We start from the raw sequence: 18,059 nt of genomic DNA on the forward strand, positions 1-18,059 counted from the left end.
ATCGACGATCGTGAGGACAGTGAGGTAATAATTGTATAATGTAAAACGTTGAATCTTTATTTTCCACGACGAATAGTCACATGTGAATATATTGCTACAGTCCGATCCAAATAATCAAGCTTTTGTAACACTAATTATAATAAAGTAAACGGTGATACTGCTAATCGCGTGATTGTATCGCACACATCGGTGATGATAATCGAATCGGTGACGAACGATATTATGCGTGTAAGTAGAAAAACCGAGTGCGGGGTATATTGATAAGTGCGCCAAAAATCTTTAAAAATTCGTGCGATGATATCGTTGTTCACCTTTTTAGTTCTGCTTATACATATATACATTATATGTATATTCTTCCTCTCGTACGTTTGCGCGCGTGCACTTTTTCTCCCGCTCGCCGAAACCCGGCCTTCCACCGGCGTTACACGACCGTAACGTAACGCGTTTGTGACACGCTCGTTGTCACTCTTTTCTCCGTTGGTCCACCACCGTTTTTCGGTGTTACGAACGTGGAAGGCCGGCTCGACGCGAACGAGTCGTGTCCATTATTCGCGACGTACACAAGTTCCCTTTTCTGTCTCACAAACCATTCATCTATTTCGAGACAAGCTTCTCTTCATTATCAATTTAAAACTTAACGACGCGAGCCACGACGCGGTCGACTGTGAAGAAGAAAAATGTAGACTAGATTCGGTCTTGGAAATAGAATAGACGCTTTCGCCAAACGTTTACAGGCTTGTCAAAGCTGCATTAAAATATAGTCTCGTTAGCCTCGAAGGGGTTGAACTCTAAACGCTATTTTTCCACGCGTGTGTACGTCGAGGCTTTCTTTCTTCTTCGCGAACGCGCCGATGGTACTCGGTGAACCGTGATTCCTTGTAAATTTCGTCCAGCTCCACGAGCCAAGAAAGAAAAAAAAAGATGATGCATAATATCTATTCTCGACGTTTTCGGGGCGCAAATCGAGAGAATCCCGAGGATTCAGCTCATTATTAAAAAGATTGTGAAAGCCTCTTTACAAGTTCGACCCGGTCTTTTCCGGTGATTATCTAAAAAAGTATGAACCAAATCGAGACGGAAGAAATTTTGGAGAGGACCCAGAAGATCCTCGGGGCCACACGAATATCCTCTTCGTTAGTCGCGCTCTCTAATTCGACGACCAGAATTTCTAAAGATTTTTGGGTGTGACGCCAGAGATTTAGGTGTGACTGAAAGGGAGATGTTTGGTAAAGGAAACGTAGGGAGATGTCGTGAGAGGAAAACGAGAGATTGCCAGACCTCTGCAACGCCGGGAGACAAAAGGAGGAACAGGAGGAGGAGGAGGAGGAGGAGGAAGAGGAGGAGGAGGATGGTATCGAGGATCGTGCGATTCGAGGTTTCTCCTCGAGGGTAGACACGAGCGCGCGTCTCTTCCGATCGATACGTAGTTGCTACGTAACGTGCATGCACAGTTGCGTTTCCTCATTTGGACCGTAGCCCCGAGACCCGAACAATTTAACAGATAAACACGTGTCCCTCTGAACACTAACGTTAACAACGATAGCAATAGACGATAGACGTAACGATAATAATTGCATGCGCGAAATTTCATTATCAGATCACGTAAATTCTGATCGGGTGGACTTAGTAAAATATGCTCGACACCCTCGTATACGACACCCTCTTCTCGCGTAAAGAAACATAAAAATAATGAAGAAACTGAGGGGAATAAACGTGCCATCTTTGAACGCGCAATAACGGTTCAAGATACCATTTTGGGACGAACCGATGAAAAATAGCCGATAAATAAAAAAAAAGGAGAAAGGAAAGATGAATGAATTAACGATAATAACGATAATTGAAACACGCTAACGTTAACATTAAACGCTAAAAATTAATTGCTATCGATAATACTATCACTAACGATACTACTATTAACGATAACGATAAAAAAGGATATAATAATTTTAACAATAAGGGTAATAATTATTAATAAATTAATAATAATAATGATACTAATACTAATAATAATGATTAGCTAATAAACGATGTGTAATATCGTGTCCATTGCCTGTCGCGAGAGGGAAAATCGAAGCAGAAGAAGAATAATAATAAAACCGGGTACCTACAAAGTGACGTGCCTTTGAGACTCTTCGAAGCAAACGATCGGTTCGCCGTTTTCGAACCTTAGACATCCGTTCCGTCGGGACACTCGGCGAGCTTCTCCCGCGGATGCGTCCGTATTGCGCGTTTTGTTTTATCAACGAGAAAGTCTCTCCGCGATAATCGATCCATCTTCCGGCACCACAGCATCTGGCAATCACGTATCGCTTCTGTAGGAATCGGGTTACCCTCAAATTGTTCAATTACCATATTTTATATCTTCATTTTTCTGAGCATTAATTAGTAAATACAGCAGGAATACAACAGGTTCTTAATTTGTTTAAAACTTTTTAACATTGGAAATCTTGTACGAGCATTTATTTTTTATATTTTTTATTTATGAGAGATTAATTAGGGCATTCGGGATCGGAGAGTGCAACAATTTGAAGGTGACCCGAGTAAGAATCGCGAGTGGGCAAGAACGTGAACGATCACGTGGGGAGGGAGAGAGAGTGAATGAAGCGAGTGAGAGTGAGAGACTGGATCGCGAGGCTACGAGAGAATAATCGAGACGATAACTAAGATAACGATCCGCTTGATGATAATCCTTTTTCTTAGCGCGATAGGGGAGAGCTGCGAATAAAAGAGAGAAAGAGAGAGAGAGAGAGAAAACAAAAAAACAAAGAAAACAAAGAGATGCGACGAATATTTTGGAACGATTTAAATCGACGGGGAGTAGTAGGACGGGTCTTAGGGGGGGAAAAAACAAAAGAGTGAGGAGTTAGAGAATAAATTGAAGAAAACAAAAATAATAATGTCCATGTTGCTAAATATTTAGCGGTGAGGTAGTATCTGCGTATAGCGCGACGTCTTATAGTATAAAGAAAAATAAATTAGTATGTAGAGCGAACGAGGTGAAATAGAGAGACACCGAGCGTGACTGCGAGTACACGAGTGAATGTGCGAGCGAATTTAAGAGCGTGCAAGAGAGAACGGGAGAGAGTGTGAGAAAAAGAGAGAGAGAGAGAGAGGGAGTGAGTAAGGAACGAAGAGTTCCGCGCGGAAACGCGCTTACATATGTACACACGAAGATTTAGGAATATCGCATGTGCATACATCCGCAAAGGAAGACAAGTAGACATACGTACGTAACTATATGTATTGTACATACAGGGTGAGTCAATAATAACTGTCAACTGAAAGAATACACATGCTTATTGTTTGTCTATTGATTTGATCAGAACGTCGTCTCCGAGTGAACGAGACTTCCGTTTATTGGAATACGTAAGATATTCGTCCGTTCGATGATTCCTATTCGAAGCGTCAAGCGCGTTTTAATAAAATCCATTTGTAACGAGTTACATTTTGGATGGCAGTCCTTAATGACGGTCACTCTGTATACAGGGCGGTTCCAGCAGGAACAGGAACGATCATTCGAGCGCTCAGTTTCGTTACTGCCCTTTGCTTCTACCAAAAACGTGTACAGCAATGACTTATGATAAATTCATCTCGACGAGAGTAAAAGTAACTGAAATGAAATCATTCCCATTCTGTTTCCTTCCGAGGCGCCCTGTATACGCGTAAGCGAAGAGGAAGACCGCACGCGAGAGACGGGGGAGCGACAGGAAGCAAAGTAAAATAATAATAATAATAATAATAATAATAATAAAAAGAAAGGCAAGGGAAAGACAAAAGAAGTGAGAATTCGCGGACACAAACGAATGAACGAACAAACGAACGTAAAACACGTAAAACACGTAAAACACACGACACACACACGACGCATGGTAGAGGACAAGAGGACACAAATTAGTAGATTTAAACAATTTTAGGAGATAGATTTTTAGGCGAAGTTGTCGAGCCCGTTCCTTCGTAATTAGAAGTTATGGTAGCAGTAGAACGAAACAAGCCTGACACGCATCGAGAACACAAAGCCCGTCGACTCTTACCTAGTGAGTTTAAACGTAGTTAAAAGAATAAGCTTCGCTCCTGCGGCGGCGATCCTTTTGTTTCTCGTCGAAAAGAAAAGAGGGAAGGTGCGAGGGAAAGAACGGAAAGACAAGGTCCGCTTGTGGCTTCCACGAACCGTTCAATCCTCCTCGGCCCATTCCACGCTTCGCGATCATCTCGATCCTTTTTCTTTTCTCCTCCGCGAACGGAGACGCGATCGCAGAATCGATTTTCGCAAATATGACAAAAATGACGAAACGCGTTCGAACACAACGGCTGGTCGAACTGCGTCGCGTTGAAAATCGATTCTCAACAAGAAGATTGGATTTTGTTTAATTAGAACGGGGAGATGCCTCGGAACGCGAGGATGGAATGCGCGACGAGGAGGAAAAATTCGATCGGCTCCAAGAGTAACGAACTGGAAAGACGAAGACGAAGAAGGAAACGAAAAGGAGAGGGAGAGAGTACCGTGTCCATTGTAGTCGCGCGTAAATTATTATGAATATTATCGCATCATTACTGAGTATATACATACCTCTTCTGTACATACAGTTAAACGGCAAGCCAAACAATAAACGAGTGACGAGTAACGGGAGTTAATATACGTACGCAAGCGAATAATAAAATAGAATAACGACAGGAGGAGAGCACGGATATTTGCGAGACGGTGTTGAAACTATTTTTCCGTGACGCGCTGCTGTATAATCGATTCGTTCGGTTTAAGGACCGACTCGCATACATGCACGTATGTGTGTACGCGAGTCGTTCGCATATTATATTACATTAATTACGCTATCGCGGCGGCGGTTCCGATCTGACGATGTAACACGGTGTGTGATTTCACGGCACAGCGTGATCAAAGAGTTAGGCGTATATTACGGTTATTAAAACGCGTTTCGTACGACGAGGATCGCGGTACAGCGGAGAGCCGGAGTTCACGTGATCATTTTTCTCGTTTTATAATTGCTCTGTAATTACCGTTTCGTCGCCTCTACCTAACCACCCAGTCCAGGGCACAGCAAGCTTTTTTCGTTCTCCGGAAACTCTCGGAAGCATAACATAGTTTCTAGATCCTAGGCGTATAGAAACGATCATCCTCCCCTACCGTTTATCGAAACCAATGCTCAAACGATACGCTGTTGGTTTTACAGGGGGGAGAAAAAAAAGAAGAGAAACGAGTGAATAAACGTGAGAAAGCTTGAGAGAGGAGACCCAAGAATTTCTTTACCCGTCTGTACCTATAGGCCTGTAACACGTCGTGTATGTGCAGTGGAGTATTAAGGGAATAATAAAGAGTACACACTTTTTATATGCCTGGCTTTTAACTTTCCATTTTATCACAGTCTTTACACAACCGGGTAGATTACACTGTTTCCGAGTAAAACAGGTCCCTTGGACATTTTTACACAATAACACGAGAGGGACATAAAAACACGAGTTTAATCGCTAGGAGTGCTTATCAGCACGCCGGTCAGTTTCGTTGACAATGCATCTTCGGTTCACGTATAATTGCGTATAATTATTAAATTGAACGAACCCGAAGCATTTTTCACGATCGCACGTATCGTTCGATTAGTACATAAATTCAGGTGGCATTACTGATAGAGAAAATTGGAGAAAATCGGTTGGGTGACGAAACGAGGAAAAATCGCTTCCGATTTATACTCACAGAATTTGACTTTGGATAAGAAACTGCGAGTTAGAAAACCAGATGGGCGATATAATAAGGAACTGGATACAAGCGAGGCTGGGCATCCTGATGGATCTCACGCCGGAAGTGTTCGGTCACTATACGAGGGACGGTATCCTCCTCGCTCAGATTCTCCACACCTACGACATAATAACCCGCGACCAACTGGAGACGATAATCGTTACCCAGGATCCCGCCCTGTGCCGGGTCAACCTGAAGCACTTGAGGTTCTGGTTGCGGTTCGTCGGCATCGATTGCGGTGATGAGAGCATCGAGGAGATATCCTGCGGGAAGGGCACCACGTCTCTGCGACTGTTCTATAAACTGTACCTGGCCCTAGAGACCAAAGACAGGTTGCACTTCATCACATTGCAAAAGGAGCGGGAAAGATTCGTTCCTACGTCGAAGAAATTCGAAGTGACCAAAGTCTGCGAGGACCCGCCATCGTATCAGCCGCCGGAACATCCCCTGTCGAAGAAGCTGGCCAAAGGTCAGGAGGTCGTCGAATGGTATCGATCCCACGTACCATCGATTCTTCAAAAACTGAAGCAGGAACGCGAGAAGCTGGAGATGGTGGAAGACATCTCCTTGGTCAAAATCGCCGATCATTGCTTCCCCGAGGTAGCTACGAGATACAAAGGTAGCGTAACTCGAATCAGGCTTATCCGCCGGTAGAATCTAGGTTGTCGAAACAACGATTTAAACAATAGATAAATTATAAAAATAGTTTCGTAATTATAATTTTGGATAATCTAGATTCTACTGCCGTTGGTTCGTGGATATACAATGCTAAAATACAAACGAGACATATTAAAGATAAGCTGAACTAATTAAAGGTGAAGCAACTAGCTATAATATGTCAAACGCATGCCGTTCGTTAAACGAGACCTTTAACGTTATCAAGTACATAATTGAAATACTCGACCGACTTTTTTTTAGAACATGTATTCATGTACGTACGTAGTCATGTAATACATACATTAACTAGGTCTACGGTTCGCGTCCGTAAATCTAGTATTAAAAGACGATCACATGGATTTAATAATAAATTAGACATCGGAAGCCTCGCCGCATATTAAAATGGAGCAGAGCAAGGAATTGGATCAGTTCGCCGTGAAGCATCGCGTTCGAGTGAAGAGGAGAGATGATGAGCCAGAAACGGAGGAAGAAGAAGAGAAGGTCGAGAAGGAAGTCCCTGGGGAGGATCCAGAAATGGCTAAGATGTATGTCCAGTGGCTGAAGGATCGCAAGAAGCACGCGATGACCGCGAACGCTCTCAAGACCAACATGCAAAAAGCGTTGTTGTCAGAGTTATGGGAGAGGATGGCAGAAAAACAGGACAAGGTCTTCGACGAGGCTATAGCCAGACGAGTCTTAGATCAATCCAGATACGAGAAGCAGATTGTGACAAAACTGTGCGAGGTGCGAGAGCAGAAGAACATAATGGCGGAAAACCAAAAGGTCGTCGAGGATATAACTCAGGAAGCGAGGGAGGTCGAGCACCGAGCTAGCTATGAGCGCGCGCAGGATCTGATCTGGAAGCAGGAGAAAGATTACGAGGCCGAGTGTCGTCGAATGTGTGAACTGCGCGACAGGCTTCTCATCGAGAAGGTGCAAAAGATACAACAGAAGCATTATACATCCTGTCAATCGGCCGTCTCAGACTTGACGAGCATCGCGATGAACATGGGTGTCCACCGCCGAGTGAATGCGGGCCGCGTCCCCCTCCCTCTGCTCAGCGAGTGGAAAACTATGTTCGTCAAGTCTCGACCGATTTTTGACGAGGTGATATCGTCTCACGACAGAAACGATCAGACGGCCCAAGACCAGACGGAGTTGATGCTGAAGTCGGATCTGTCGACCAAGTTCGACAAAATCGAAATGCTCCGAGACGCGCTGTTCGAGGATTACCTGGAGACAAACCAGCCCTGGGACCATTCGTTGCCGTTGCTCGGCGAGGACACGCGTGAATACCTCGAACTGGGTCGCGTGGTACTCGGGTACATCGTGCACCGTCTCCTCGAAGGTCTTTACGCCTATCCACTGAATCGGTCGCAGACGCTGTTGCTGAAAGTGAGATACATCGTCGTGGTCCTCGGGATCGACAGCAAGACGGTTTACGAGTCGATCAAGCCTCTCCTCGAACACTCCGGGATTCGCGCGGTGCGCATGGAGGACGCGATCAATTACTGTCTCGAGGCATACAAGCGAGAGATGACCGACGTAGAGTATATCGACTTGAACGTGGTCGCGGCCACCACGGATGCACTCGAGGAGCTCCGAGCCGATTTTGCAGCAAAGCAAGAAAAATGTTTAAAGAATGCCAAACTTACCAGACGTTCTAAGTTAGCCGACGAGACTTCGATCACCTCAGACACGGCCACTAATAAGAAGAGCAAAGGTAAAGAGAAGAAGAGATCAACAATGAAACCGGAAGCCGAGCAGTTGACTCAGGACAAAGAGATTCAAACACCGAGAAACATTCCTTACGACGATGTCGACCCTGTTTTGACCGATGCAGCGTATATCGGTACGATACTTCTCCTTTTTACCACTTGTATTTCTAATTTCGTACAGAGTACAAAGATACGCAAAATAATTAGGACATCTGCTTAAATATTATTGTATTTTTTTAATTCAAGTATATACAATTGTTTCGAGGCTACATGGAAAATAAAAATGATCTGTCGTATAAACATAGTGATTAAAAAATACCTCCTTACTTCCTTAATGGATTAATCAAATATTTCATCATTTTGCACTTTGCCTGTTATTTCGCATCGACAATTAATGTTGCAATCATTAATATGATAAGACGTGTACTTAACACGATACTGCATGTACATTTGACTCGTTACCTATGTCATGCATGAAAACAGACTAATGCACAGGTAAATGGGCCTACGAGTTTCTAATTCTGAGCGAGCCGATCACCAATGAATTGTCCACGAAAATCTTGATCGAATATCTGAAGAGTCTGACGAACGCGAAGGGCTGGGCGTTGATCGATTATCCCAGTACTTATGAGCAGATGTCACGGCTCGAAGTCGCGTTGACCGGCACTATTCCACCGCCCGAGACGAAAGCTCTCGCTTTCGATGATATCACGATGGAAGATGTCGAGAGTCTGACGCCGAGGATCATCTTCGAGGACCCATCCGACCCATACGCGTCACACAGGTGACTACAGTCGCTCGAATAGTAGAAGCAGTCTTAACTTTGAAGCCAATTGTGTTACGGTCCAATTTCGTATGCATTCGGAAAAGTTATTTAGTATGTTAATTAGAATATCGATGGATATAAGGTCAGATAGTAAAAAATATCATTTATTAATTTCATGCTAACACTAGATTGCTGAACGCTGGATATATTTGACTCAGACATTAAAATAGAAGTTCTTTTTAAAAAATAGATTTTTATTTTAAAGAAAGTTTATTCAAAACAATTTTTACATATGTATTCTGTTTTTAAAATACATTTTGATCACCTAACAAATCCATACATAGCATCTCTTACATTTTGTACGACTCATGTTTATGAATAAAACAAGAGTAACGATGTCTACCCGGTTCAGGCAATCGAAGATCCTTCCCGATCCGATAACAAAACGCGAGCTGACGGCGATAGGTCAGCAGTTTGCGAAGCTGTTCGTTCGAGTGAAACAGCAACCGAAGTATTTCGAGATCGGTGGTAAAACTTACGAGGCGGTGACGGAGGACACGCCTTCGCTCGACAAGTTTTACGCGACCCGAAAGATCGCGCATATACTCTACTACTCTACCCTCGACCTAGCGACATTGAAGAAACTGGCAAGGTTGATCATCGGCGACCCACTGCAGAGGCAATCGTCCACGGAATTGTTCGGCGAGGTGTTGAAAACTTTCGAGAAGAATACGAAACACGGTGCGAGCTTGAAACCAGCGGTGGTCAGGCGACTGCTGACCGAGGAGGACGCGTTCGAACTGGAACAGCTGGACACAGACCTGGACGAAGGGGAGATGAGACAGGATCTAGCGATGGGTGATTATGAGATGGAGTTCGAACAATTAGCCAAGCCTGGCGAGTCCCATTGGGAATGGATCGAATTTCCCCTGTCCTCCATGATAATGACTAGCCTGGCGAGGATCTGGGAGAACGTGGAGAACATCTACGTGGAAGAACTGAAGGAATTGATATTGATGAAGAGCGTCCACGCGTCGAGCGTCGTCCCGTACACGGACTTCGTCACGCAGAACGCCCAAGATTTCATCAAACGTCCCGACAATAAACAGGACCTCCTGCACAAGTTTCACATGGCGTTCAACGCGATCGACGATAACGCGAGGAACGACGCGGACGTGAAATGCGAGTTGCATCGTCGCGTGGCTGACTTCCAATCGGAACTGTGGGAGATCTGCGACGAGAGGAGGCGTCAGGCGGAAGAAGAAAGGAAGCGATATATAAACGATCACTGGACGGTGCGCGAGGCGGTCATCCTCTTCAACGTTTACGTGGGCATTGTTCAAGTCGAGATAGACCGATGCTCGGACACGATACACTTGTTGCAAGACTATTATTTCGGTATGATGAAGAAATCGTTTCAAGAGGTTACCGCCTCAAAAGTGATTTTGAATAAGATCGATGAGAACGGTGCGGAAGCTGTGAACGGCGAAGACGAAGAGTCACAGACTCATGCCGATAAGGCCACTAGCCAAGGCAGGAGACGCGATCGAGCCAAAGCAAAAGCGGGATCGCCTAAATTAGAGGTTTCACTTTTCACGTATATTCAATTATTAGAACTTACAATTAGACAATTTTATTAGTTTGCATCTGAAAAAGCATTTGTTTGAAATAAACATACGATCTTCTAACATGTACATTAAAATATACGTTTCAAAAGCTGTGATCTCTAGACGAGAACGACGAGAACTTGGATTTCCTCTCCTCCGGTGGCCGTCGGCCATTCCGTTCTTCAAAAAGAGATCGACGAAATGCTGTTAGACAAGAACAAGGCCCTGAAGAGCATAGAGGATTCCTTGCTGTACAAAGGGATTCTGGAGAACGTTCACTACGCGAAGAGCATCGTGGAGTCGTTGTACACAACAGGAAACGAGGTCCTGAAAAGGGAACAGCTAGCCATTTCGAAGAGCAAAGAGCATACGATAGGATCGGCAGAATCGGCTGACTCGATCGAATTGAAGATACAATCGAGGGGGCAAGACATAATATTGGAGTGGCAGTACGCGTTCATGTACGAGATCGAACGAGTTCGACTGAAATTGGAGTCCATAATTGGAGTGGCGAAACTAGACGTCTCTTTCCTATTGGAGACATTGCAAAGGGCGTTCCATGGAATTTATGATGGCATCGTCGACAGGTTAATCCATCCATTGTCATTTCTCATATATATTTATACAGAGTGTTTGCGAAATCGTGGTACAATCATGTGGGTGATTCCTCACATAAAATCTAGTCGAAAACAAGGAATATAGTTTTTTCATACGTGGCGCCATTTTCGAGAATTTATATGAGGAATCATCCCCTTGCCTGTTGTACCACGATTTCGCAAACACCCTGTATAGGATTATAAAAACAGTCACTTGAAATAGTGTTAATATAATTTACTGATCTTATTGGAAAATATTTTATATGAATTTCCATTATTTCGTCTGGTCGGAACGTGTAGGTATTGGCGAGAAATGAAGAGCGTGAACGACATGGCGAACGTTTTCTGTTTCGCCATCGAGGAAGGTAGATTATTGGACAAGGAAATGTTACTGGACGGCGATCGATTCGTTATCCGTTCAAACGTTTACGTAGTCCCGATGGAACCGGAAAAAGGAATGAGCGTAAAGGAAGTTTCGTCGCCTCTGCGATTCCGAATAAATCATCTGGCACACTTGATGGACATATTTAAACGAGTCGCGCCGTACGCAAGTATGTGCGAGCAGTCTTTGGTGTACATCCTTCAGGATTTAGTGAGCCACGGCAAGGAGGAGGGAGAGACGATGTTGCTACCTTGCCACTGGTACCAGCTTCGTCCCAAAGATATTTCGAATCTCGTCGGGAAGTTGTTCGGTTCCGTAGATACGATCGATTGGAGGGAATTTCTTATTTACGCGATGGACTTACCTATACCGAATTGTTGCGATATACTAATCGCCAGAGATCGATTCCGTATACAAGATCCCGAGTTGAAAGAAGTCGTGAGCTTAGCTCAGTACTGCTGGACGCCTTTGTGGTTCCTTGAGTGCAACGAAAATTATCCTTACATTCAACATCTTCTGGGCGATGAATTTCAATGGAACCGAGAGGATCTCTTCGAGGAAGAATTCTATCATTTCAACAATGAAGCGTCGGAGAAATTGTTTATGGATCGAAGTTCGACTTCGGACGTAGCCGCGTGTTATTCCACCCCCGAAGAAACGCTCAGGCTAATCCTCGCCAAGGAATTGCTGTCTAGGATGTACATGGTGGATCAGCACACGGTCAACTATACGGCTTTGCTGTTGGCGTTTTGCAAGGAGGAGGACCCAAAAGACGGGTTTGCGAAAGCGTTAGCGCTCGCCTTGGGGAACAGAGTCTGTACCAACTTTGAGGAGGGCGAGAGGTATGTTCAGGAACTTTTGGACAAGAAGCGAGCGGCTCGTGAAGCCTCTCGCCGTGATGCTCTCGAGGTAAGGAAATTGACAGTGTGAAACTGGAGTTAGAATTTTCAAGCCTGTTATGGTGTGCATATGAAACTCGTCAAACTTTGTAGTCTAAAATAGGAATGTTCGATTCTTCGCAAAGAATCAAAATGAAAGAATCGATTCTTGCAGAATTCTTACGAAATCGATTCTTTTAGATAAACTACCTAAATATTCCTTTTTTTCTTTGGTGTTGGATATATGGGCAGGTATTATTAAAGGACATTGTGTTCAATAAAATGACAAATATTTTGTCATTTATTTCAAACATCATTTGTCACTTAATTGCGATTCGTTTAAGTGGTAATTGATGCAAATATTCCGCTGTTAATTTATTTCTGTGATCATTTAAAATTTTTCTCCAGAGGACAAGAAATCGATTATCGATTCTGGAATCGTTTTTGAAGGAAATCGAACACTAAAAAACCGATTCAAAAGATCGATTTTTTAACCCAAAGTATTGATTTTTTAGAGAATCAAATCGTAATCGAACATCCCTAGTTACGTCACATGATGTCATAATTTTATGTGAAACTTTCTAACTCTGTTTCCAAATATTTTACAACCTTGTTATTATGCATATATTATGCCAATACTAGAATAGAGATAAGAAAGTCGGATTCGTTTCAGATAGCGAAACGGATCGTCATCCATCTAATTTATCGAGTCGAAAGGAAGATCGATGCAGATAATTCGAGCGAACAGTTGGGCGATTCTCGCGTGTTGACAATTTTCAGTGAAGTAACTTTACCCGAGAGCGTCGCAGAGATCGAATCATTTAGCAGCGGAGAGTTTGGTCACGAGGAAGTTTCCGTGGCCAGTTTCTTCGAACAGAGAGCGAAAGATCAAGAAGTAGTCATTTATTGGCTATCGATCGACATCTTCCTCGTAAGCATGTGAATTCGTGATGATAAAAACTATCAATCCTTTACGATTAGGCTGTGACTCGAGAGACTCCGCATCCATTTCGTTCTCTCTTCCCATTTTTTATACTTTCCATGCGTCACCGCTACTTGGACTTTCGTATTTTCTACGTGCGCGTGCAAAGGAATTTCTTGAGTCACTCACACCGAGAAATCGCAAAATCTTAAATAAAAAAAAAGTTTTCCTGGTTTCACAAAATTCAAATAAAGAAGAGTTACAATTTCTAGTTACCCGTCGTTATCAACCCAATTACTAATACTTGAATAATTTCTTAATTTCATTGAATTTATCTTAGACAGTAATGGCTGCTGCTTTACCATGGCACACAGTGCCTCCAAACATTACCGGAAAAGATACAAGCCTGCGGGAGGCTTTGACTTGCGTGTACCAAGAATTGAGGGACGCCGATTTGAACGAGGAATCGGACATGGCCCTGGCTCATCGAGTCTTGAATCACGAATTTGTGTTACGGGTATTGAACAGCGTGACCAAGTTCATGACCAGGAATATGGGAGCCATCGTGGAGGAGATTTTGCAAGGGAAGAAGAACACGAAATTCGGTTAGCTGTTGAAGGTGAAACAGTAAAGGTACACAAAAATTTAAGGGGATTAAGCTTCAACAGGATTTATTGTTTCGATACATCACGAGTGTAACTTGTGAAAAATTGTAATCCTTCAAGTAAAATTGCGAAAGACATCGTACATTCTTCGTAGACGATGACACGGTCTCCTGCGTCCGATTCATTCGCATAATCGTTTTAATCGATTTTTATTGTTAATTCACGCGCACGCTCTTATCAACGAGCGAGAGGAACTCGCGTTCAGTTTATTTCTATGGAACGAACTCCGGTGCCGGGAGAAACCGAATCTCCCGTTTCCGTGTTCGTCGGCGGATATCTTAAATACCTCGGCACAAGCAACGGATTATAATAATCGTGTGTATTTACTATATTACACGCCTTTCTCGTTCGCTATCAATTACCCTCGCGTATATGTACAACTTACGGTTTCCTTATACTAACACTCCCTTCTTTTAATTGTCGTAAATGATCCAGCCATGTTGGATCAACTTTTTTAATTACCAAATATAAATAAAACGTTCGACTTCGTATTTGTCTGGGAAATATTCCTTATTTCTCAATATCTCCCCTCGGAATTTCTTTAAAAAGATAGAAAGAAAAAAAGGAGAAATTGCGACAAATTGAAATGATCAACGCGATCTGATCATAGATCTATTTACTCTAATCGCCTGATCATCGATTAATCGGCGTATAGTATTTTTTATAGTAAAGCAACAACCACTTCAACTGGCGTCGTTCTTCAACCTCTTAACGCTCGTATTATTATTCACTAGTATAATAATTGCAAATGATTGAATACGAAAAACAATGATAACAAATTTTCCTTTTATATTGACTGATCAGGGGCGCGCCCTTGCCTACGTGCGTTAAGAAGTTAAATTGTATCTCAGTACTTGACTACAGGTAAATCTGCCCGTTATCCTTCCGGTAGGAGTCTTTTAACTTCTCTGATCCTAATCTTCTTTTTACTTGAATATCGAAACACAACTGTTATCGTTACGTCTACAAATGGGTTTTTATAAAATACCTGTTTTCTCAAACGTACGCCGGACTTGTACGATGCACCATTGACTGCGGTTTTTCCAGGAGGATAATGGACTCGGGTTAATGTTCACGAGGTTGGGAGAATACGGTAGAGAGGGGGACGATCGTTGGATACCTGATAGCACATGAAAAACGAGCAAAATCATTGATTTCTTCTCGGGTGGCTCCGTTTGAAATTCGATCGGTAGGAACAACAACGATTAAAGGGAAGGTAGATTCGCTCGTATGAGTATCGGAGCATGCGTGTTTCGATTCAGGAAATCTGTCCTTTCTCCCGGTATCCAACGGTCCCGCAGGAGACGCGCGCGCGTAACTCTACCATCCTCGTGTTCGATTACGAGATTCATTTTTCTCGCCACCACCGCCTTCGTAGAGGAAGATGCGTATTATTCACAGCCCGTACTCTCACCCTTAACGATTTAAGTATAATCAATGGGAACCGTTCCGAGTGTTCCTCGTATATAATGGAATTAGTCGGAGGGAATACCGAGTTCGCAGTGGCTCGCGTGTTCCCTCGTGAAATTTCGATACTGCCCATCTGTGATATTGATTAGAAACGATCGAACGTGACGCGACGCGACCCAATAACCGCGCAATCTACGTTAACTCGTGTGATATGTTTTTTTCTTTTTTTCTGGATCCAGACCCGACCGCCGCGACGTTCTTTTTCCTATCCGAAACGATCCGCCCACAACAGTAATAATTCCCGCGTAGTTTATACGAAAAACGTGACCGGTTCACGTTTTATGAAGAGCATTCTCGAACACAGCCGATCTTCGACGTCGGTTTACGTTACACACGCTTAAGTACCGTTTCCGTCTGCGCGAGCCGCGCGCTGACCTCTCGTTTACGAAAATAAAACGCGAGCGCGTGCGACGCGAATTAAACAGTCTCGTTAATCCTCGTACGTACGCGAATCTTATAAAAATAAGTTTCCTCTGGTTCACGCGTCACGCGCGATGGTAATCCCCGCGAGTCGAGCGAAACACGTTCTCGTATTCTGTAGACGTGAATTAACGCCAAAACCGCGAGGCATGGTTCAGAGGTGGCGTCGCGTAGGAATGTTACGAAAAGAAAGAAAGAAGTTAATAGAGAGGAAAGGAGGAGATTGTTCCGCGTTCTACGGGAGAACTCCGAGAAAGGAGGAAAATTAAAGTAAATACGTTTCGTACAGTTGTTCGTAGGAAGTCTGACGGTGGTCACGCAGACTGGAATTAATGTAACTAAGAGGCTCGGTTACGAAGCTGTTCCAGATACGCGGCAGTCGACCGGAAACCCGGCTTCGCTGACGTTTCACGTAACAAGACCGAGAAAATCGCGATCGCTTCTACGAGCGTATTTACGCGTACAGATAGATAGATGTGTACATGCGTACATACGCGTATAGATAGATAGATAGATAGATAGATAGATAGGTAGATAGGTAGGTAGGTAGGTAGGTAGGTAGGTAGGTAGGTAGGTAGGTAGGTAGGTAGGTAGGTAGGTAGGTAGGTAGGTAGGTAGGTAGGTAGGTAGGTAGGTAGGTAGATAGATCGATAGATAGATGAGTGCATGCATACATACTTGACACACGTACTGGCGAATACACTCGCATCCTGATAGCGGAGAAAGAGCATCTCCTTTCGTTTCGAGATTCCTCGCTCTCATTCTTCCTTCTCGATCGTTGACCACGCTTCCAGACGCACGACAGACATACTACTTTCTTCACACTTTTACACACATACACTCTCCTTTGGCACGTTAGCTCGTACGCTACATCCTATCCGCTTCTCTTTAGCCTATCGTTGCGATAAAAAAATACGAGGAATAAAAATATATCACGTAATAACGTTCCCCTCCGTTCGTTGTTGGCCAGAGAGAAACGACTCGCCAGGGGTTGGTGTCCGTGTCCCGACCTCTCCTGACGTTTTAAGTTCGATCGTTCATTCTCTTCGCTCTCGTTTCTTTTCAATGTTTCTCGTTGATATTTAGCTACTTCGCAGCGTTCGGCGTTCGAGGAACGTCACGTAATTTATCCGCGCGATCCCGAGGTCTCAGGATCGCTAGCCGATCCAGGATAGCCATCAGCTGGGCTGCGGAGGTGTCAGCTTCACCAACAGCCACGTGTACAGTTTCGGCTTCTGTTTATCGACGAGCTCGTATTGTAGATTGCTCAGGCCGTCTGTCGCGAACCTCTTCTTGCCTGTTCTCAGATACTCGTACCTGTAGACAGCCGAATCAAAATCATAAAAAGATATATAAAAAAGAATAATAAGAATTATTGGTAGAATTATATAAAGTGTTAATAAAATCAGTAGCGACAGCGTTTTTTGAAATTGTTCGACGAAGAAAAATACTCTGATTCGAAAGTGTTGGAAGGGGTGTAATAAATTACCTTTTCGGGTTGGCCTTCTCCTTTTTGTGCGTGAGCATCTTATACCGCGCGACGTTCGCCGGGTATCGGGATATATGGAGACCGTGTGCTTTGATACGATTCGCCATGTCGTCGTCTTCGCCGCCCCAGCCCCAGAACACGTTGCTGAACCCGTTCACCAGGTGAAAGTGTTCGCGCGACATCGCTGACACGCCACCAAACAGATCGGCATACGGCAACCTGTATAGAGCAACGTATCGCGCCTGTTGTGCAAATAGCTCGAGGAATTCTGGCGTATCGAATCGACTACGCACACGCCGCGGGCCTTCTAATTGGAAAGTCGCGTGTGTCTAAATCGCGTTCATACAATCCCATGGATTCTTTCGATCCGGTTTCGTTACCAAAAGCAGTTTAAGCAAATATTAATAATTGTATGAAACGACATGCTGGTTTCGTGTTCGAATCTCTGAGACCGCAGAAACGAACAATGTTCGCTGGAATTTGTGGACGCGATAAAACGAGTCCGGACATTGTTCGAATTTCGTCGTACCTGTATTTAAATTTGTCCACTGCGACGGACATATGCCTCGGTTGCTCCGGGCACGTGTACAGATTCCTATCGTCTTCCGGAAGTAGGTCGACGTCGTGAAAAATGAAACAGTCGAAAGTTCGTTCCTTCAACGCTTCGACGTATCCCACGTTCATGAGCATCGCACGGTTGAACGTCTCGCTACCTGAGAAGCGAATGAAAATATTCGATATAGATC

The 18,059-nt window shown here is 43.9% G+C and overlaps 3 protein-coding genes across 6 annotated transcripts in view; 2 read left to right on the forward strand and 1 right to left on the reverse strand.

Annotated features, from left to right (window-relative positions):
* The first annotated feature begins 6 nt into the window (after positions 1-6).
* On the forward strand, positions 7-6,860 carry LOC113464740 (uncharacterized). The gene is made up of 2 exons (XM_026816281.1): positions 7-6,362; positions 6,776-6,860. The coding sequence occupies exons 1-2, from the start codon at positions 5,744-5,746 to the stop codon at positions 6,799-6,801; spliced, it is 645 nt and encodes a 214-aa protein (XP_026672082.1). The 5' UTR covers positions 7-5,743; the 3' UTR covers positions 6,802-6,860.
* Positions 6,785-13,879, forward strand: LOC108628782 (sperm flagellar protein 2). Its single transcript, XM_026816944.1, has 8 exons — positions 6,785-8,252; positions 8,614-8,902; positions 9,297-10,474; positions 10,643-11,078; positions 11,388-12,378; positions 12,863-12,873; positions 12,990-13,278; positions 13,610-13,879. Exons 1-8 carry the CDS (start codon positions 6,803-6,805, stop codon positions 13,877-13,879), a joined length of 4,914 nt encoding a protein of 1,637 aa, XP_026672745.1. The 5' UTR covers positions 6,785-6,802.
* A 2,512-nt stretch (positions 13,880-16,391) lies between these two features.
* The window catches only part of LOC108628792 (beta-1,4-N-acetylgalactosaminyltransferase bre-4), a 30,207-nt gene continuing 28,539 nt past the window's right edge, over positions 16,392-18,059 (reverse strand). For all 4 annotated transcript variants that reach the window (XM_018030964.2, XM_026816276.1, XM_026816274.1 and 1 more), the window contains 3 exons: positions 17,843-18,026; positions 17,314-17,532; positions 16,392-17,141 (listed from right to left, as the gene is read on the reverse strand). In XM_018030964.2, coding sequence (XP_017886453.1) covers positions 17,003-17,141; positions 17,314-17,532; positions 17,843-18,026 — 542 coding nt within the window. In that variant the 3' untranslated portion in view covers positions 16,392-17,002. The remainder of the gene's footprint in view (positions 17,142-17,313; positions 17,533-17,842; positions 18,027-18,059) is intronic.

Source organism: Ceratina calcarata, unplaced genomic scaffold (assembly GCF_001652005.2).
Source record: "Ceratina calcarata isolate Rehan_Ccalc_2016 unplaced genomic scaffold, ASM165200v1 scaffold127.2, whole genome shotgun sequence".
NCBI lineage: Eukaryota > Metazoa > Arthropoda > Insecta > Hymenoptera > Apidae > Ceratina > Ceratina calcarata.